Source organism: Dysidea avara, chromosome 1 (genome assembly GCF_963678975.1).
Source record: "Dysidea avara chromosome 1, odDysAvar1.4, whole genome shotgun sequence".
Taxonomy (NCBI): Eukaryota; Metazoa; Porifera; class Demospongiae; order Dictyoceratida; family Dysideidae; genus Dysidea; species Dysidea avara.
In genome coordinates this window covers 7,457,075-7,472,305 of record NC_089272.1, presented here as the reverse complement: position 1 = coordinate 7,472,305, position 15,231 = coordinate 7,457,075, and the positions used below count along the sequence as shown (strand labels likewise).

Sequence of the window (15,231 nt, the reverse complement as noted above, 5' to 3'; positions counted from 1 at the left end):
TCAATGTATAAAGTTTGCCTCGGTAAAATTTTTTTCCTGGCTACACTACTGAATCCTTCATCCAAGGAGATGATAAAAATTCATTTCAAAACCTTGTAGTTAACCAACTAGCTAAGAGCTACTCAAGTTCCTGACAGTTTCATGTAGTGGCGAATCTAGCTAGATGGGTTTCTTTGGTTTCGACATAATCCTTTCAAATATCACTGAGTAGCTATAGCAATTGTAGTAGAGACTGAGCTGTGTTAGCAATTTATCATGGAAAACCAACTGCTATACTATACAGTATTTCAAAGCTATATGCACTCATTTACATTTAACTAGCATCCATTATTGCTATTCAACCCCAACAAAGCTTTATTTTGATTTTATAGAAATTGATCGAGATACTCTAATAGAACAGTCACTCTAATTGAGCAATCAGGCTACAACGTACAGTAGCTACCCACTATTTGTACCAGAATTATACCCAGCAATCAACCACCCACTAAGTTAGCCCTATATGGAACTAAAAAGAGAACACTAGCTACTGCCGTTCAGTGCACAACTACGCATCCAATCTAATCAAATGAGGAAGAGTTGGCTTTTTTTGTCTTGCAATTGGCTACCAAGTAGGGCAGAAATTCGTATTTCGTTTCCTTATTTTAAAGAAAGCAATCTCATACTGTACATACATACAAAAAGATCATATGATCCGGCTAAGTAGCTAGCTATAGCAAGTTTCTTCCGGTCCATTGTGTGGAGCACCTCTCGTGAGACACTAAAGTTGATATTTCTGTGAAGACATCAGCTGGGCTGCCTGCCCAGTAGCTAATAATAAATAAATCCCACAATAATGGTATAGGGAGATCAATTTGTAAGTGGATTGGACCCTATGCTATTGCTTGTACAGTGTGTCGAGACTTGTGTACAGTTCTCACAAGACTAAACTGATTGCTAGTCTCGCAAGGCCAGACCACTTTTTTAGCCATTGGGTAGGCATGACATGTACAAGCGGTCTGGCCACGTGAGACTAGAATATCTATGTCAATACTAAGCCCCACTACTCCCCTCCCAGGCGTTCATGAGGAAATAACCTACTTTCCCAAAGTACACTGGATGGGGCACTCGTCAAGCATGGAAAACTTTGTTAGATTATTACTAAGGTGTCCACTCACTCATAGATATTCTACTCACCGGGATATGAAACTGGTTGTTTTTCACGACTCTATCCGCACCTCTGTCAACACCTTTCTATCTTAGACGCCGCTTGATAAATTATTTCCATACTACTGAACTGAGCGCGTGTGTGAATGCAGTGTGGTAGTGAAATGACTTCTAGTACAAGCTTTGATACCAGTACCAGAACGGCCGAGAGTACAGCTCTTGTTGCTGATGAAGTTGGCACACGGGTGGAAGTTAACTACTTTACAGAAGTGTGCAACGAAGTACTAAGCGAGCCGAGATATAGTGATCAAAAAGTAGAAAGTTATCGTTTCTTTCACTCTGCAGCAACTCGTTTGTTAGAACACGAAGCCAGCAGAACTTTTTCTCACAAATTGGTACACCTTTTAGAGAAAATATTTGCTACCACCTTGAATCTTTCCATATTGTGGCCAGCATTTCATAAATTAGCTGTTGGGGACACATTAAAACTGGAGTGGAAGAAGCTTTTGGAGCAGGTTGGTGTGGAGGTGAACCCACTGTTTTATCAGTTCATCACTGAGGAAGTTTTCAAGAAGATGCTGAGAGCCAAAGTCAATACCAAAACCAAATGTGCAGATTCTAGTAATCCAGAACACCAGTTGACTTTTGAAGAAATGAATACCATCAACTACATTGGTGGGTACATTATCAAACAGTTACACACAAAAGTTGTCACCAAGAAAGAATATGTCGATACTTTGTTGTTACTACAGTCAGACCTCCCTACAGGGTTGGAAAGCGCACAGTGGACTGAAGCAGTTGATCGTGGTGGGTTAACCCACATAAGCGAGATGTTTTACAATTGCTTGATAGCTATTGAGAAAATATGCCGCAATGTGTTTGATGGTGATTCTAGCCAACTGAGTGATGTGAAACATTTGATTTTGGACCAGGCACTAGGTGATGTGGATGTCGGGTTCTACTGGGACCTTGCAATTGGCATCACACCCACTGAAATAGGAGATGAGCTGTTAAAGATGACAATTGATTTGTATACGACAGTTCGTGGAAATGCTTTTGCAAAAGGATTTATGGAACAATACAAGCAAAAGAACAAAAAAAGCACACAGAAATCAAAATCATTGAGAAAGAAATTGTTTTAGTATTTATCAAGTACACGTAATAAAGTATGTTACATAACAATGTGAAAGTGAATCATGTGGTTACATTTAATTATGTTTTCCGAGACTTCTTGCGTTTCTGCAATTGTACATTAGTCTCTGTAAAAATAGCATCTCTTTTTTTGCCTCTGCAGTTTCCAGCAATAGACTTGACATTGATGTCACCAACCACGCGTAGAGCTTGAGTGTTCTTCTGCACTTCGTTGAGCAAAGGATTATCATTTGATTTCCCTCGTTGCCTCTGGAGTCCGAAAAACTTCTCGAGGGGATCTTGACATAATTTCTCACTTAGAAAATAGGTCACACCTGGTTGACTCAGAATTAATGGTACAAACTCTACAAATGATGACACTATAAAAGATGTTTGTACTTGCTAGTAATATCAGTTGTATGCATAATATAAACATACCTGTAATCTGGATACCCTCCATTGTGAGTTCACTCAACAGATTTCGCTGCTTTTGCTGAGCAGTGTAGCCCTCTCGTGCCTCCACAGATGTTTTCCACGTGTTCATGTACGAGGTAAAATCATCACTTAACCACTAGAAGAATGTATAATAGCTATAGCATTAGAACCAAAATCATGGAGCTTCACCTTCAACCGAAAATCATCCTTGAGATAGTATGGTTCCTGAAATTTCTTCCTTGTCCGTGTGCCTTCATTAAGATTGTCCACATTTAGAGAGTCAAAAAATTTATCGATATAATCAATGAAGTCAGCTGTAGCGCGGGCATCTTCTCCTCCTGTTAACTTCATTGCACTGGATACAGTCCCACTGAGTACCTATATGTGTTATGAAATAAAATAAGGTAGTTTATATAGTTATTACTATACCTGCGCAGCAAGGTCAACTCGCATCTTAGAAAAAGAAGTGAGGTGAAGGTGCTCATACTTAAGCTTTGGCACCAACGAAACTCCTGTACCTGCTCCTGTTGTACAACGATAGAGGCTCACTACATGCTGCCAGCTGATGTACTTTCCACAACGCTATAATAATTATGGCTGACACCATAAGTCAGTATAAAGACACTTACCCATAGTGGTCTAGATGAAAAACAGTTACGGATTGTTTTAAGGAGGTGGGGCGGGTCACAAATCAGATAAATATATCGTTCTTCCTTGCTATATTTATTACGCACTTTGTGCTTCTCAGGCTCTGATTTGGTGAGCAGATGATAAAGTCGTCGATTTGAGGTAGCACCATCACATGTACAGGTGAACACTTTAAAACTCATGCATTCAAGTCGATGAACTGCCTCCCAGAATAGTGGGTACAACTGTGATCCTTTGATGGAATCCACTGGAAATTGAGCATATGGAAATGTTAATTTGGAAGTCAAGCCTCTGACCATGATAAACAACACAGACTTAGCCAAAGGTAAGCTGCTCTCACCATCTGCCTCAGAATTAGCATAACGTATAAAATCATTGTTAACATCTCCCAAGTTTACAAAACCAACTAAATTACCAGTGTTTTTGCTGAACACCAACCCCTCCTTTATATGCATTTCATCAAACAGCAACCCAACATTATTTTTGTGATTTGGAGTTGCACTGAGCCTTGCGTACTCCCTTAGCTGATTGTCTGTAGCAGCTGAGAAGCCTGCACCAGTAGTGTTGAAATGGGTATAGTCCTGTAAAGTGCGTTCTGAGGGCAGATGTAAACATTTCGAATTTCTCAACACCTTATAGGCTTTACTGCTGCAATGGTGAAGATACAAACACCATTTAATTACAAGAGGGTGCCATCGAATGCCTTTGCCTTTCTTCAAAGCTTCCCGTTGTTGCTTCCAAAACAGCATCTGGAATGATGATTCCTCATGTTGCTTAGTGATCTCACTTTCATGTTGATCCATCACTGTGACCAAATCATCATGCAACGATTGTTCAACTGTAAGTCCTTGCGTTTCAGTGAGCTGTTTTACTTTCTCTTGGAGACGGCTGATAACTTTTTTGCTAGCTTTATACCTGCCTTGCAATGTGCGCACTCTGAGTGATGTTTCGGATGATGTCAAATAGTCTAAGTTTGTATGGCTGCTAGGTGAGGTATCAACATGTGAACTGGGTGAAGGAACAGTCTTTGCTTTTGAAGTGAGTCTGGAAACAGCTGACTGTAGAGATTTGCGATGAGCAGCACACTTGCTGCACCTTATTGTGCCTTCACTGACAACAATGTAGCATTCATGGTGCCTGATAGTTTGCTTCCCATCAACTGTTGCAATATTTGCTACCACAGTTTTCCCTGTATAAACATTAAATAAAAAGTTAATAAATATGCACACAAAATTATACAATCTGCGTATGTTAAGAAGGGAGCTGTTGCAATGGAGAATGGTAATGTACTCAATCTATATTCAGCATAGTAATAAATTGCTCATATTAGACAACGATTATAAGGACACTCACACAAAACAACACATCAGTGTATACTAAAACTTACGATCAGTCCCAAGGAATTTTCCCTCATTATGCTGAACGACTTCTGTAAATTCTGAACATAAGTTCCCTTCACACATGTGCAATTGGTCAATTGTTCTAAGCAGCAATAAAGCATCACTGATACAAGAAATTTTGGAACACACAGCTGCTCCTAGCTTAGCCAGACTAATGGAATGTCCTTCAATGGTGACACTATAATTGAAATTTGAATATATCTGGACTGACGCAACAACATAAGGGGAAGGCACAAGCTTCATTTTAGCCAAAGCAAGACAATTCAAATTTGCTTCAACTACTTGCCAACCTGAACACACTCCATTCTTCATTAAACGGCTGTGTAGTTCATCCAAACTTTTAGTTTCACTACAAGTGTATGAAATGAGTGGCACTGATACCCTTAGGCTTGATGCTGCAACATCTTCTGTACGCAATGTTGATGGTAATGTTGCAGCAATAGTTGATGATTGTGGTGTTGCAGGATCAGTTGACGGTAATGTTGCAGGACCGGTTGATGGTAATGTTGCAGGACCGGTTGATGGTAATGTTGCAGGACCGGTTGATGGTAATGTTGCAGGACCGGTTGATGGTAATGTTGCAGGATCGGTTGATGGTAATGTAGCAGCAACAGTCGATGTCGTCTTCTTTGCTAGCCTTTCTTTTCTCTTTTTTCTGTAACTCTTCACACTTGAAAGCTTCAGCTTGTGCCCCCCTGGCATAGTTCTACAATAGACAGCATACGTTTAATACACAGCCCTGCGCGTTAAACCAAAAAAATTACTTTACACGTACACAAAATCCTAAACAACACTTTTTTAAAATTCTGTATCTGCATGTTTGAATATCAACAGTACCCAAAACGCCACCAGTTCGACGAATCAAGGCCTTCTTTATGGAATAACAAAAGATTAGCTTGATCAAGCCATGAAGCGATACGCTAGGGTTCACAAAAGATGTACATGGATGTCGACCGCAAAGACTAATAAAACGACAATGGTAGAGACAATTCAGTTGAAGACATGCCGGTTCGATTAGACGCACTGGCTTATCTTTGCCACATAAAATTGGCCTTGATTCGTGAAGGCGTTTGAGACTTACGGTTCGCAGAGTGTTGGATCACCAATTTACTCAACCTTCTTCAATAGTCGCTGCTGCCTCCCACAATTAGGCTTACAGTGAATAATTGTCTAAACAACAAGGATTCAACTTTTGGAGACTTGATTTTCGCTTTATTTCAAGACTTCAAGAAAGTCACTACTGTTTAACACCAATTTACTAGAGGTGCGGATGGGCCGTTTTAATGTATGGGGAGTATACGGCGTTTCATATCCCGGTGAGTAGAATATCTATGACTCACTACAGTTCTGGGCCAAGAACCTTTTTTGCAAGCAGGATATGCATGTACTAACTGCATTGTCAAGAGTCTGTCAAATGAAAGATTTGGTGGTAACAGATGGCTAACTGAAGTCAAAGTAGCCTGTAATTTGATATTTTGTTTAAACTCATGACATTCGGCATAGCCATTCTTCCATGCCAGAGTAGCTAGCTATACATCAATATAGCATACGAAGACAAAGTACAAAAACAAAGGACACACATAAATAAATGACACTGAATACAAGACAACAAAAAGTTAAACAAGTAAGGCCATACCTATTTGATTTTATTTTGCGCGGGCAAAATTATTTTAAATTTGGGTAGGTAGGTCTGTTTGAAAATGAAAATGATAACAAGTTGATGTTGTGCTACTTCTAAAAACCAGGCGCCAAGCAGCTAGCTGACTCATCTGGAATAACTATAGACAGTATATACTACTATGAATTAACCAACTATGTATTACTACTTTACAATAGGGTAGTTTGATAATATAATTAGCTATTTCTCGTATTTCGTAATTCATGAAATATTCGTAATTCGTTCAATTACGTTGCTATGCACTGCATAGATACTGAGTAGAATATCTATGGCACTGCTAAGGAAGCGTTTGTTAAATAAACCGCTTTAACCAACATATTACGCACAAAACTATCTTCTAAACTGTTTTATAGTGTGACTAACGTGTTTTTTCCCACAAATTCTCTCGAGAAAGCCTCAAAGCTGCTCTTCATTTTCGTTCGCGTACGTAAGGGATACGCCCCCTTTCAACTCGAAGCGATAGGCTATTCCTGGCAGTGTACGAGGCTGCACCGTTGTTTTTCAGTTGCTAAATGCCTGAAAACCTCAAGGGGAAGGTAGTCTGAGGAAAGTCACCACACCCGTATTTCAGTCCGCCGAAAAGAAACCACCTCAGAGCAAAGTTCACCTGTGCAGAAGTTTAATACAGACTTCATTTCACTTTTACTTCTTACGTAAAAGCTGCTTTTACCGTTATTAAACGATTTTGCTCACGTGGGTGCGTACGGACAAACATAGGTAGATAGATGGGATGGGGTAAAACCGGGACGGGGACGGGGACAATAGGGGTAAAACGGGGACGGGGACAATAGGGGTAAAACCGGGACGGGGACGGGGAAAATAAGGGTAAAACCGGGACGGGGACGGGGACAGCCGACAGGAGTAAAACCGGGACGAGGACAGCCGAGGTATAGGGACCACTGTTAGAGTAAGCGATTTTCTCTGAAGGGATTGAATCTTGGATTGGATATAAGTTATGTATGGCTAAGCAAAAATATCAAGTAGCTTTGAGGTAATTTAATCTTTAAACTGTCACTTAAGGTTTGAGAGATTTTGACGTCCTTAGCTATAAGCTAGTGCATGGCTTAGCTAAGAAAATATCAAGTAGCTTTCTCGAGTAATCTTTGAATTACCGTATAAGGTTAGAGAGATTTTTTGACATCCTCAGCTAGCTATATAAACCCAGACCTCACACTAAGACACTCTTCAGTGGTTTTTCAAATGGATTGTGAAGTGGAAGATCAAATCATTTCGTGCCCAGATTGTAATTATTGTCTTTGTGCATACAAGATCCCCCCGGGAAGCCTGCACAGTATTAAAAATTACTTTCTCAGTAGCGATTTGAATGTAGCTCTGGACTATAACCAAGCTGTAGATCACTTGGAGAATTCTGACAAAACGTATAAGGAGTATACATCAACACTTTGGATGCTAATTCTCCCATCCAACCTATAAAGGAGGGACAGTGTTCCTTTATGATCTAGGCCTTTAGATAAAGCACAGTGGGAAGTCAAGAAAAAGAAGCTAAGGCAAGTGGAATTATTTAGCTCAAGCCGCCGTGCAAGCTGAAAATTAGTTTACTCATATATGCTAGACAAGAGTTCATAATATAGTAGTGGAGGAGAGTGTCTAACTGAAATACTTCCATGGAACACACTGTGTTAAGTTACACCTGAGTCTGATCAAAGAATAAAGACTTGACCTTATCAGCACCAATTAATGCTAATCAAATGTTCTCTATCACCAGTGGAGGTAGATGGTACATTAATTTAATAACGACATGAATTCAGTTGAATTTAATGTGCAATGATGTGTTGCCTTCTCCAAGGATTTGGCACAAAATTCACCTGAATTGTCATTATTAAACCTACCATCATGTACAGCCATTTCTGCCACTTTTGATTTCACAACTTTTTTTCACCCTGGCCTGCACCTTTTTTACAACTTGGGTGTTTTAAATAGTATAACCAACATCATAACATCTAAGATATGCTTCAAACTTTAAGGTGTTATCCAGAAACAGTTGATAATCTTTTTTACTAGTGTTAAGCAATGTTGCGGGGAAGTCATTTACATCACTGTATATACAGACTATTAGAAACTTGATTGTTCATAGGTATAACTACAAATCATCTTCATAACTTCGTATGCATGACCATTAAGTCTCCACACTATTATGTACTGATACTGTACATAATGCTGAACCACATGCTTGTACTGCACTTTGATCCAGCCTATTGTGTTGACATAATTCTGAACAACATAGCTAGGTGTCTGATTCAAACATAATGCTGGAAAAATAGATACAGTAGCTACTAGTGTATTAATTATGGTATAATGCTGAAGTCTAGCTTGCCTATGAAATACATCATTGTATCTCACAATATTCTGTATAATGACAATAGTCAGTAACTCTAATAGAGCATACAGCCAGGCAGGTAGTTATTTGACATGAATGTTTATTATAAAACATATGTAATAGCTTAAAGATTCATTGTAATGTTTTTAACAATTTCACCCAAGCCAAAAGTTATAACTGTTCATTCAGAAAAAGCACAAATTTGTGGGCAAAACATTATGAGCATATCAATATGATTGTCATAAAGCTATAGTTATAGAATCATCCAAAGTGTCTAATTAAAAAAAAAATTCAGAATCACTATGTGATGAATCTATTTTCTTTACAAAAGAAGATAGATCTCATCTCTATTAATGTTCTATTAGAGTGATACAGTTGCCAGCTCTATTAGAGTATCTCGATCTTGTAGGTACACACAAATGGAGAATTGAGGAATAGAACACAAAAATTTATGCATATGAGCTTGAAAATTTTAAGGATTTAAAGAATATATGCAACAGGTAGGAATGTACATGAATATCCACACAAAAACAGCCAAGCTGTGAAACAATGGTGTGGCCTTTGTAAACTTGGGTGAAGACATTGTGAAATCAAAGGTAGCAGTCAAGAAATTGCTGCAATAATGTTAAATTTTAATAATGCATAGCTACAGATTACATTAAAATCATTTCTGGGTCTAAATGTATATAGCATCACTGATAATAGTAATACCAAGTTGACAAAGTCACACCATTTATGAAATATCAATACCAATCAACAGTAGTCCCAGAAAACTACTTTGTTGGGCCCTAAGCTAGCACTACTGCATACACAGATAAAAGTTTAATCCCTTACCATTTATTCAGGAAACAATATAAGTTTCACATTCTAGATGGGTAATTGGAAATGAAATAACAACAGTTGATTGATACACAAATGGTGTACTTGGTATGTACATATTTCCATGCAAAGGTTTATAGGTGTATTTCCATAAAGCAATCATCGAAAACTGTGAATGGTTGTTTACACAATGATCAATATGTGTGACATAAAAATGTTGTTAGTCATGAAAAAGTAGGTTAATTTTAGGTACCCACGTGCCCTATTAATTATCACATTTTTGTAATGTTACACAGAAGATTGTAATTTAAAAATAAAAACTTTATACAAAACATACACATAAGCAAAAATTTAATTTACATTGCAAATAAAAATCAACATATTAGTAGCACAAGCTATGCCTCAGACTCTGAGGTGTTTTCAGAAACAGTCGATAATCTCTTTTGTGTAGGTGTCAAGTTGAACAATGCTGGGAAGTCATTTACTGTAAATGTAGACTATATACATGATTGTTATAATAGAGTGAATGTTCTATTAGAGTAGTAGCTTGAAATGGCCGGCCTTTAACTTTAAAAGTCAAGGATTTGACCACTTCTTAGAAACCTCAGATGTTCTTCTGGATCTTCCCCTGATTTAAAGCTTCTAGGAAAACAGTCTGTAACAGTATGCCGGAGGCAACCCACCAAAATCATTGAAGATCATTGCACTCAAATTTTATCTCTCTGCCAGCCAGATGGTAGAAAGGTCGCAGCTCTTTCAAACCTGGTGTGTAGAATACTTATACACCCAACTTCATTACCATCTTACGAGATAGGATTGGCTTCTCTTCTCTTGGCTAGTAGAGCGAGCGTCGAACGAATATTTTTCTCTACCCGGCCATTGTGGCATAATGCACACACTGATTAGATAGAAACCTGCAACACACAATGTTTACTGTGTATGCATAATTGGGTTGTAATTTACACATGTATTAACACACTATTTTATGGTTATCTTGTAATAGGTAAACACAGTTGTTTTTGTAATATAGCCACTAGCACTTTTGTAAACATGTATACTCGTATGTATTCTTGTTGTAGTATAAATAGAGTTGCGTTGTACCCTGCATTCATTGCCGTTGTTATATTGCTATAAAGACTTTTAACTAGAATATATTCCGTGACACTACATGGTGTCAGAAGCTGAGAGACGTGGTCAAATGGCATACCCAGCAGCTATTCTGCAGACTCCTGCCTCATTCACGTTTAACTCACCGCCTGATGAGTGGCCGAAGTGGAAGAGACGCTTCGAACAGTACCGAGTAGCTTCAGGTCTCGACAAAGAGGAGGACGAACGCCAAGTGAGCACTCTGCTTTACTGTCTTGGGGAAGAAGCCGACGATGTGCTGACCTCAACGAACATTACCCAAGAAAGTCGGAAGAAATTTGCAGACGTCATACAGAAATTTGACGAATTCTTTAAAGTCCGGAAGAATGTGATCTTCGAAAGGGCCCGGTTCAACCAACGCTCTCAAGGAGAATCAGAAACTGCAGAACAGTTCATTACTTCCTTGTACAGCCTAGCAGCAGACTGTGAATTTGGCGTGCTCAAAGAACAGCTGATCCGTGACCGAATTGTCGTGGGCATCCGAGATTCCTCACTCTCAGCAAAGCTGCAGATGGACTCAGAGCTTACCCTTGAAAAGGCAAAACGATTGGTTCGGCAACAAGAAGCTGTGAGAGGACAACAGGCAATCCTGAGCAAACCAGATGGGGAAACTTCCGTCCAAGCTTACACGTCACGGAAGCCACTCAAGCGACCCGCAAATAGCCGAAGCCTTCACCACCAAACAACCAGGCCGCAGCCAGTCAACCGTGGTCAAAAGTGCTCCTACTGTGGAAAAGGGCCTCACCCTAAGCAGTCCTGCCCAGCCAGGGACGTGATCTGTCACAAATGCAAGAAGAAGGGTCACTACAGCTCAGTTTGTCGCAGCAAAGCAGTTGCTACACTTTCCGAAGAATCACCAGTGGACAATGGTTTTCTAGACACTATCCATGAAACAAAGGGCACTTCATGGACTGCTCCTATCAAAATAAATGGCCAGGAGATAGTGTTTAAGCTTGATACTGGAGCCGAGGCTACTGCAGTGTCGATGAAGACATTCAAAACCCTCAAAAGCATTCAGCTACAGCAGTCAGCTAAAGTTTTGTGTGGACCAAACAACCAACCACTGAAAGTATTGGGCCAAACATCTGTCCGACTCACCTACAATGGGAGATCCTGCAACCAGTCTATCTATGTGATAAAGGACTTGAAAAACAATTTACTTGGACTACCAGCAATCACAGCCTTACAACTCCTCATTAAGGTTGATAGCATACAGCCCGGGAATGTTCAGCAGAGCTTTCCTAAACTATTTCAAGGTCTGGGTACCCTCAAAGGAGACTACCAGATCCAATTGAAGCCAGATGCTAAGCCTTATGCTCTCTACACTGCACGAAATGTTCCAATACCACTCCGTGGGAAAGTCAAACAGGAGTTGGAACGCATGGAGAAGTTAGGGGTTATATCCAAAATGGACAAACCAACCCTTTGGTGTGCTGGAATGGTGGTGGTTCCCAAGAAATCTGGTGATGTCAGAATTTGTGTTGACTTGAAACCACTCAATGAAAGTGTGCTCAGAGAAACACATCCACTACCTGGAGTAGATGAGACACTGGCACAGCTAACAGGAGCTACTGTGATGAGCAAACTAGATGCCAACAGTGGATTCTGGCAGATACCACTGGCTAAGGAGTCCCGTGAGTTGACCACATTTATTACGCCATTCGGGCGATACTGTTTTAATAAATTACCATTTGGTATTTCAAGTGCTCCAGAACATTTTCAGAAAAGAATGAGCACCGTCCTTGATGGTCTAGTAGGTGTCCTGTGCTTGATGGACGACATTCTCATCTTTGGGAAAGACCAGAAGGAACATGATGTTAGACTGACAACAGCCTTGGAAAGAATCCAAGCAGCTGGTGTGACACTCAACAAGGACAAGTGTGAGTTCAATAAAACCTCATTAACTTTCCTAGGTCACACTATTGATGGAAAAGGAATCTCTCCTGATCCTCAGAAAACAGCAGCAATCAACAAGATGGCTTCACCCAAGTCTACCTCTGAGCTAAGACGTTTCATGGGGATGGTCAATCAACTGGGAAAATATTCTCCCCGAATTGCTGAGCTTTCAAAGCCAATGAGAGAACTACTCAGCAGCAAACGAGCCTGGAACTGGGGGCCAGCTCAAGAAGAATCATTTGTCAAGGTGAAAGCTGAACTAACAGCACACACAGTTTTGGCGTTGTATGACCCACAGGCAGATACAAAAATTTCTGCTGATGCCTCTTCTCATGGACTTGGTGCTGTACTGCTACAAAATCAAAAGAAAGAATGGCGACCAGTTGCCTATGCTTCTAGATCTATGTCAGAGACAGAAACTAGATATGCTCAGATTGAGAAAGAAGCTCTTGCTATCACATGGGCATGTGAGAAATTCTCTACCTACATCCTTGGAAAACATATCAGTATCGAGACTGATCACAAACCTCTAGTTCCACTATTGGGAAACAAGCATCTTGACAACCTCCCACCAAGAGTGTTGAGATTCCGTTTGAGACTGATGCGATTCAGCTACTCAATTCAACATGTTCCAGGGAAACTTCTGTATACTGCTGACACACTCTCCAGAGCTCCACTGAGAGAAGAGTATGATACTCAAACCTTACAGAGACAATCTGAGGTAGAGTCATTCATTAACACCATTACTTCCCAATTGCCAGCTAGCCAACAGCGACTTCAAGTGTACCAGAAGGCTCAAGCAGCAGATCCAGATTGCTCCAGAGTTATCACTTACTGCAAGTCAGGATGGCCAAAAAGCTGCAATGATCCTGAAGTAAAGCCCTACTGGACTGTCAAAGGCAACCTTACCCTTCATGATGAGCTATTACTATATGGAGGAAGAATAGTGGTTCCAAAGCAGTTACAAAAAGAAACCGTTCAGAAGATACACACTGGTCATCAAGGAATTGTGCGATGTCGCCTTACAGCAGTTTCTTCAGTTTGGTGGCCAGGTATTTCAAAACAACTAGAACACTTTGTACAACAATGTCCTGAATGTGTTAAGTTGACTCCCAACCCCAGGGAACCGCTGATGCCTACTCCTTTACCAAAACATCCTTGGGAAAAAGTAGTGTCCAATGCTGGCACTCCAAGATCTTATGTTGTATCTACCCCTTCTGGACAAGTGTGTAGAAACAGACAACACCTTAACCATAGACTGAACACAGCAAATGACAATGCCCAAGACATTCCTGATGATTCCATTACATCAACATCGCCTCATACTACAGAGCCTCCAAGAAACAGAATCATGACTAGAACTCAAACAGGTACTGACATTAAACCTCCTAACAGATTGACGTATGACTAAGCTCAGGAGGGAGATGTGGCATAATGCACACACTGATTAGATAGAAACCTGCAACACACAATGTTTACTGTGTATGCATAATTGGGTTGTAATTTACACATGTATTAACACACTATTTTATGGTTATCTTGTAATAGGTAAACACAGTTGTTTTTGTAATATAGCCACTAGCACTTTTGTAAACATGTATACTCGTATGTATTCTTGTTGTAGTATAAATAGAGTTGCGTTGTACCCTGCATTCATTGCCGTTGTTATATTGCTATAAAGACTTTTAACTATAATATATTCCGTGACACTACAGCCATCAGCAGAAAATCAGCCTTTGTGGAAAACACGGGCAAATTTTTACTCACTTCTTAGTCTCGCGGCGCCCGACCCTAAAAAGAGAGTCTGGTGAAACTCTGTACAAAGTTTGAACTCTGGAATGTTTATTGGATGACGTTTTACGTGTTGCGTACGTGCACTGTTTACGTCACAACATCCATTCAACCAGATCTGCTTACAGAATCACCAAACTAATAGCGCTACTTTTATTTATTCAACATTAAAACGAACCCAACAGAATTGTATGGCTGTTTTCTCAATGAGTTTAAGCGGCAGAGTCACCGGATGTAATTAACCGTAAGCCGCGAATCTTTTGAAATGTCCGCATTACATAATCAATTTGAAATGGAGCGATCTGATTGGAGCTTCCAACATTCCGGCAGCGCCAAACTTTTTGTACACAGTTTCACCAGACCCTCTTTTTAGGGTCGCGGGCGCCACGAGACTACTCACTTTTATGCATGGTTTGGTAGACCAACAACACTTGAAATCACACTCAATATGGACGTCATCTTTAAAACGCACGAAATAAAGATCAATCATGAAAGATCAATCATGATCACGTGATATATTAAAATCCGCGTGTCTCTCCAACAATGGAACCGACCGAATGGAACGCAGTTCCAAGGGTGACGTACTACGATAGTCCGGGATTTGTTTCTTGCTACTTCATTTTTCACGGTGCAGACCCTATCTATGGAGCCACGTAGCACAATGGGTAAGACTCTGAGCTCAAGCACTGGAGGTCCCTGGTTCGATTTTGTTTGTTAAACCAGGCGCACGCCCACAGCCGGCTGTGGGCGTGCGCCTGGTTTACTGTAATTGTTTCCGTAAAAGTGTGTGTGCAGGCCCGTAGCCA

The 15,231-nt window shown here is 40.2% G+C and overlaps 2 protein-coding genes and 1 long non-coding RNA gene across 4 annotated transcripts in view; 1 reads left to right on the top strand and 2 right to left on the bottom strand.

Annotated features, from left to right (window-relative positions):
- The window catches only part of LOC136254307 (glucose-6-phosphate exchanger SLC37A2-like), a gene marked incomplete in the record, with an annotated part of 323,373 nt that overhangs the window by 187,316 nt on the left and 120,826 nt on the right, over positions 1 to 15,231 (top strand).
- LOC136254222 (uncharacterized) lies at positions 2,196 to 6,063 on the bottom strand. 2 transcript variants are annotated; one of them, XM_066046895.1, is made up of 7 exons: positions 5,839 to 6,063; positions 4,745 to 5,463; positions 3,339 to 4,546; positions 3,139 to 3,291; positions 2,899 to 3,087; positions 2,713 to 2,845; positions 2,196 to 2,639 (listed from the first exon to the last, which is right to left on the bottom strand). In XM_066046895.1, exons 2-7 carry the CDS (start codon positions 5,457 to 5,459, stop codon positions 2,356 to 2,358), a joined length of 2,682 nt encoding a protein of 893 aa, XP_065902967.1. In that variant the 5' UTR covers positions 5,460 to 5,463; positions 5,839 to 6,063; the 3' UTR covers positions 2,196 to 2,355. The 2 variants fall into 2 exon arrangements, with proteins under 2 accessions (XP_065902967.1, XP_065902960.1); XM_066046888.1 differs by having other exon boundaries at positions 2,196 to 2,654; positions 5,839 to 6,061.
- LOC136254192 (uncharacterized) lies at positions 9,937 to 14,877 on the bottom strand. Its single transcript, XR_010700353.1, has 3 exons — positions 14,826 to 14,877; positions 10,400 to 10,506; positions 9,937 to 10,354 (listed from the first exon to the last, which is right to left on the bottom strand). It is a non-coding gene; the product is annotated as an uncharacterized lncRNA (long non-coding RNA).

Bases quoted from the DNA above. Each gene is read 5' to 3' on its own strand.
- LOC136254222 (XM_066046888.1), bottom strand. From the start codon at position 5,459: ATGCCAGGGGGGCACAAGCTGAAGCTTTCAAGTGTGAAGAGTTACAGA. The intron at 3,292-3,338 runs GTAAGTGTCTTT...TAATTATTATAG, and splicing joins TTTCATCTAGACCACTATGG to CGTTGTGGAAAGTACATCAG. The intron at 2,846-2,898 runs GTGAAGCTCCAT...ACATTCTTCTAG, and splicing joins AGGATGATTTTCGGTTGAAG to TGGTTAAGTGATGATTTTAC.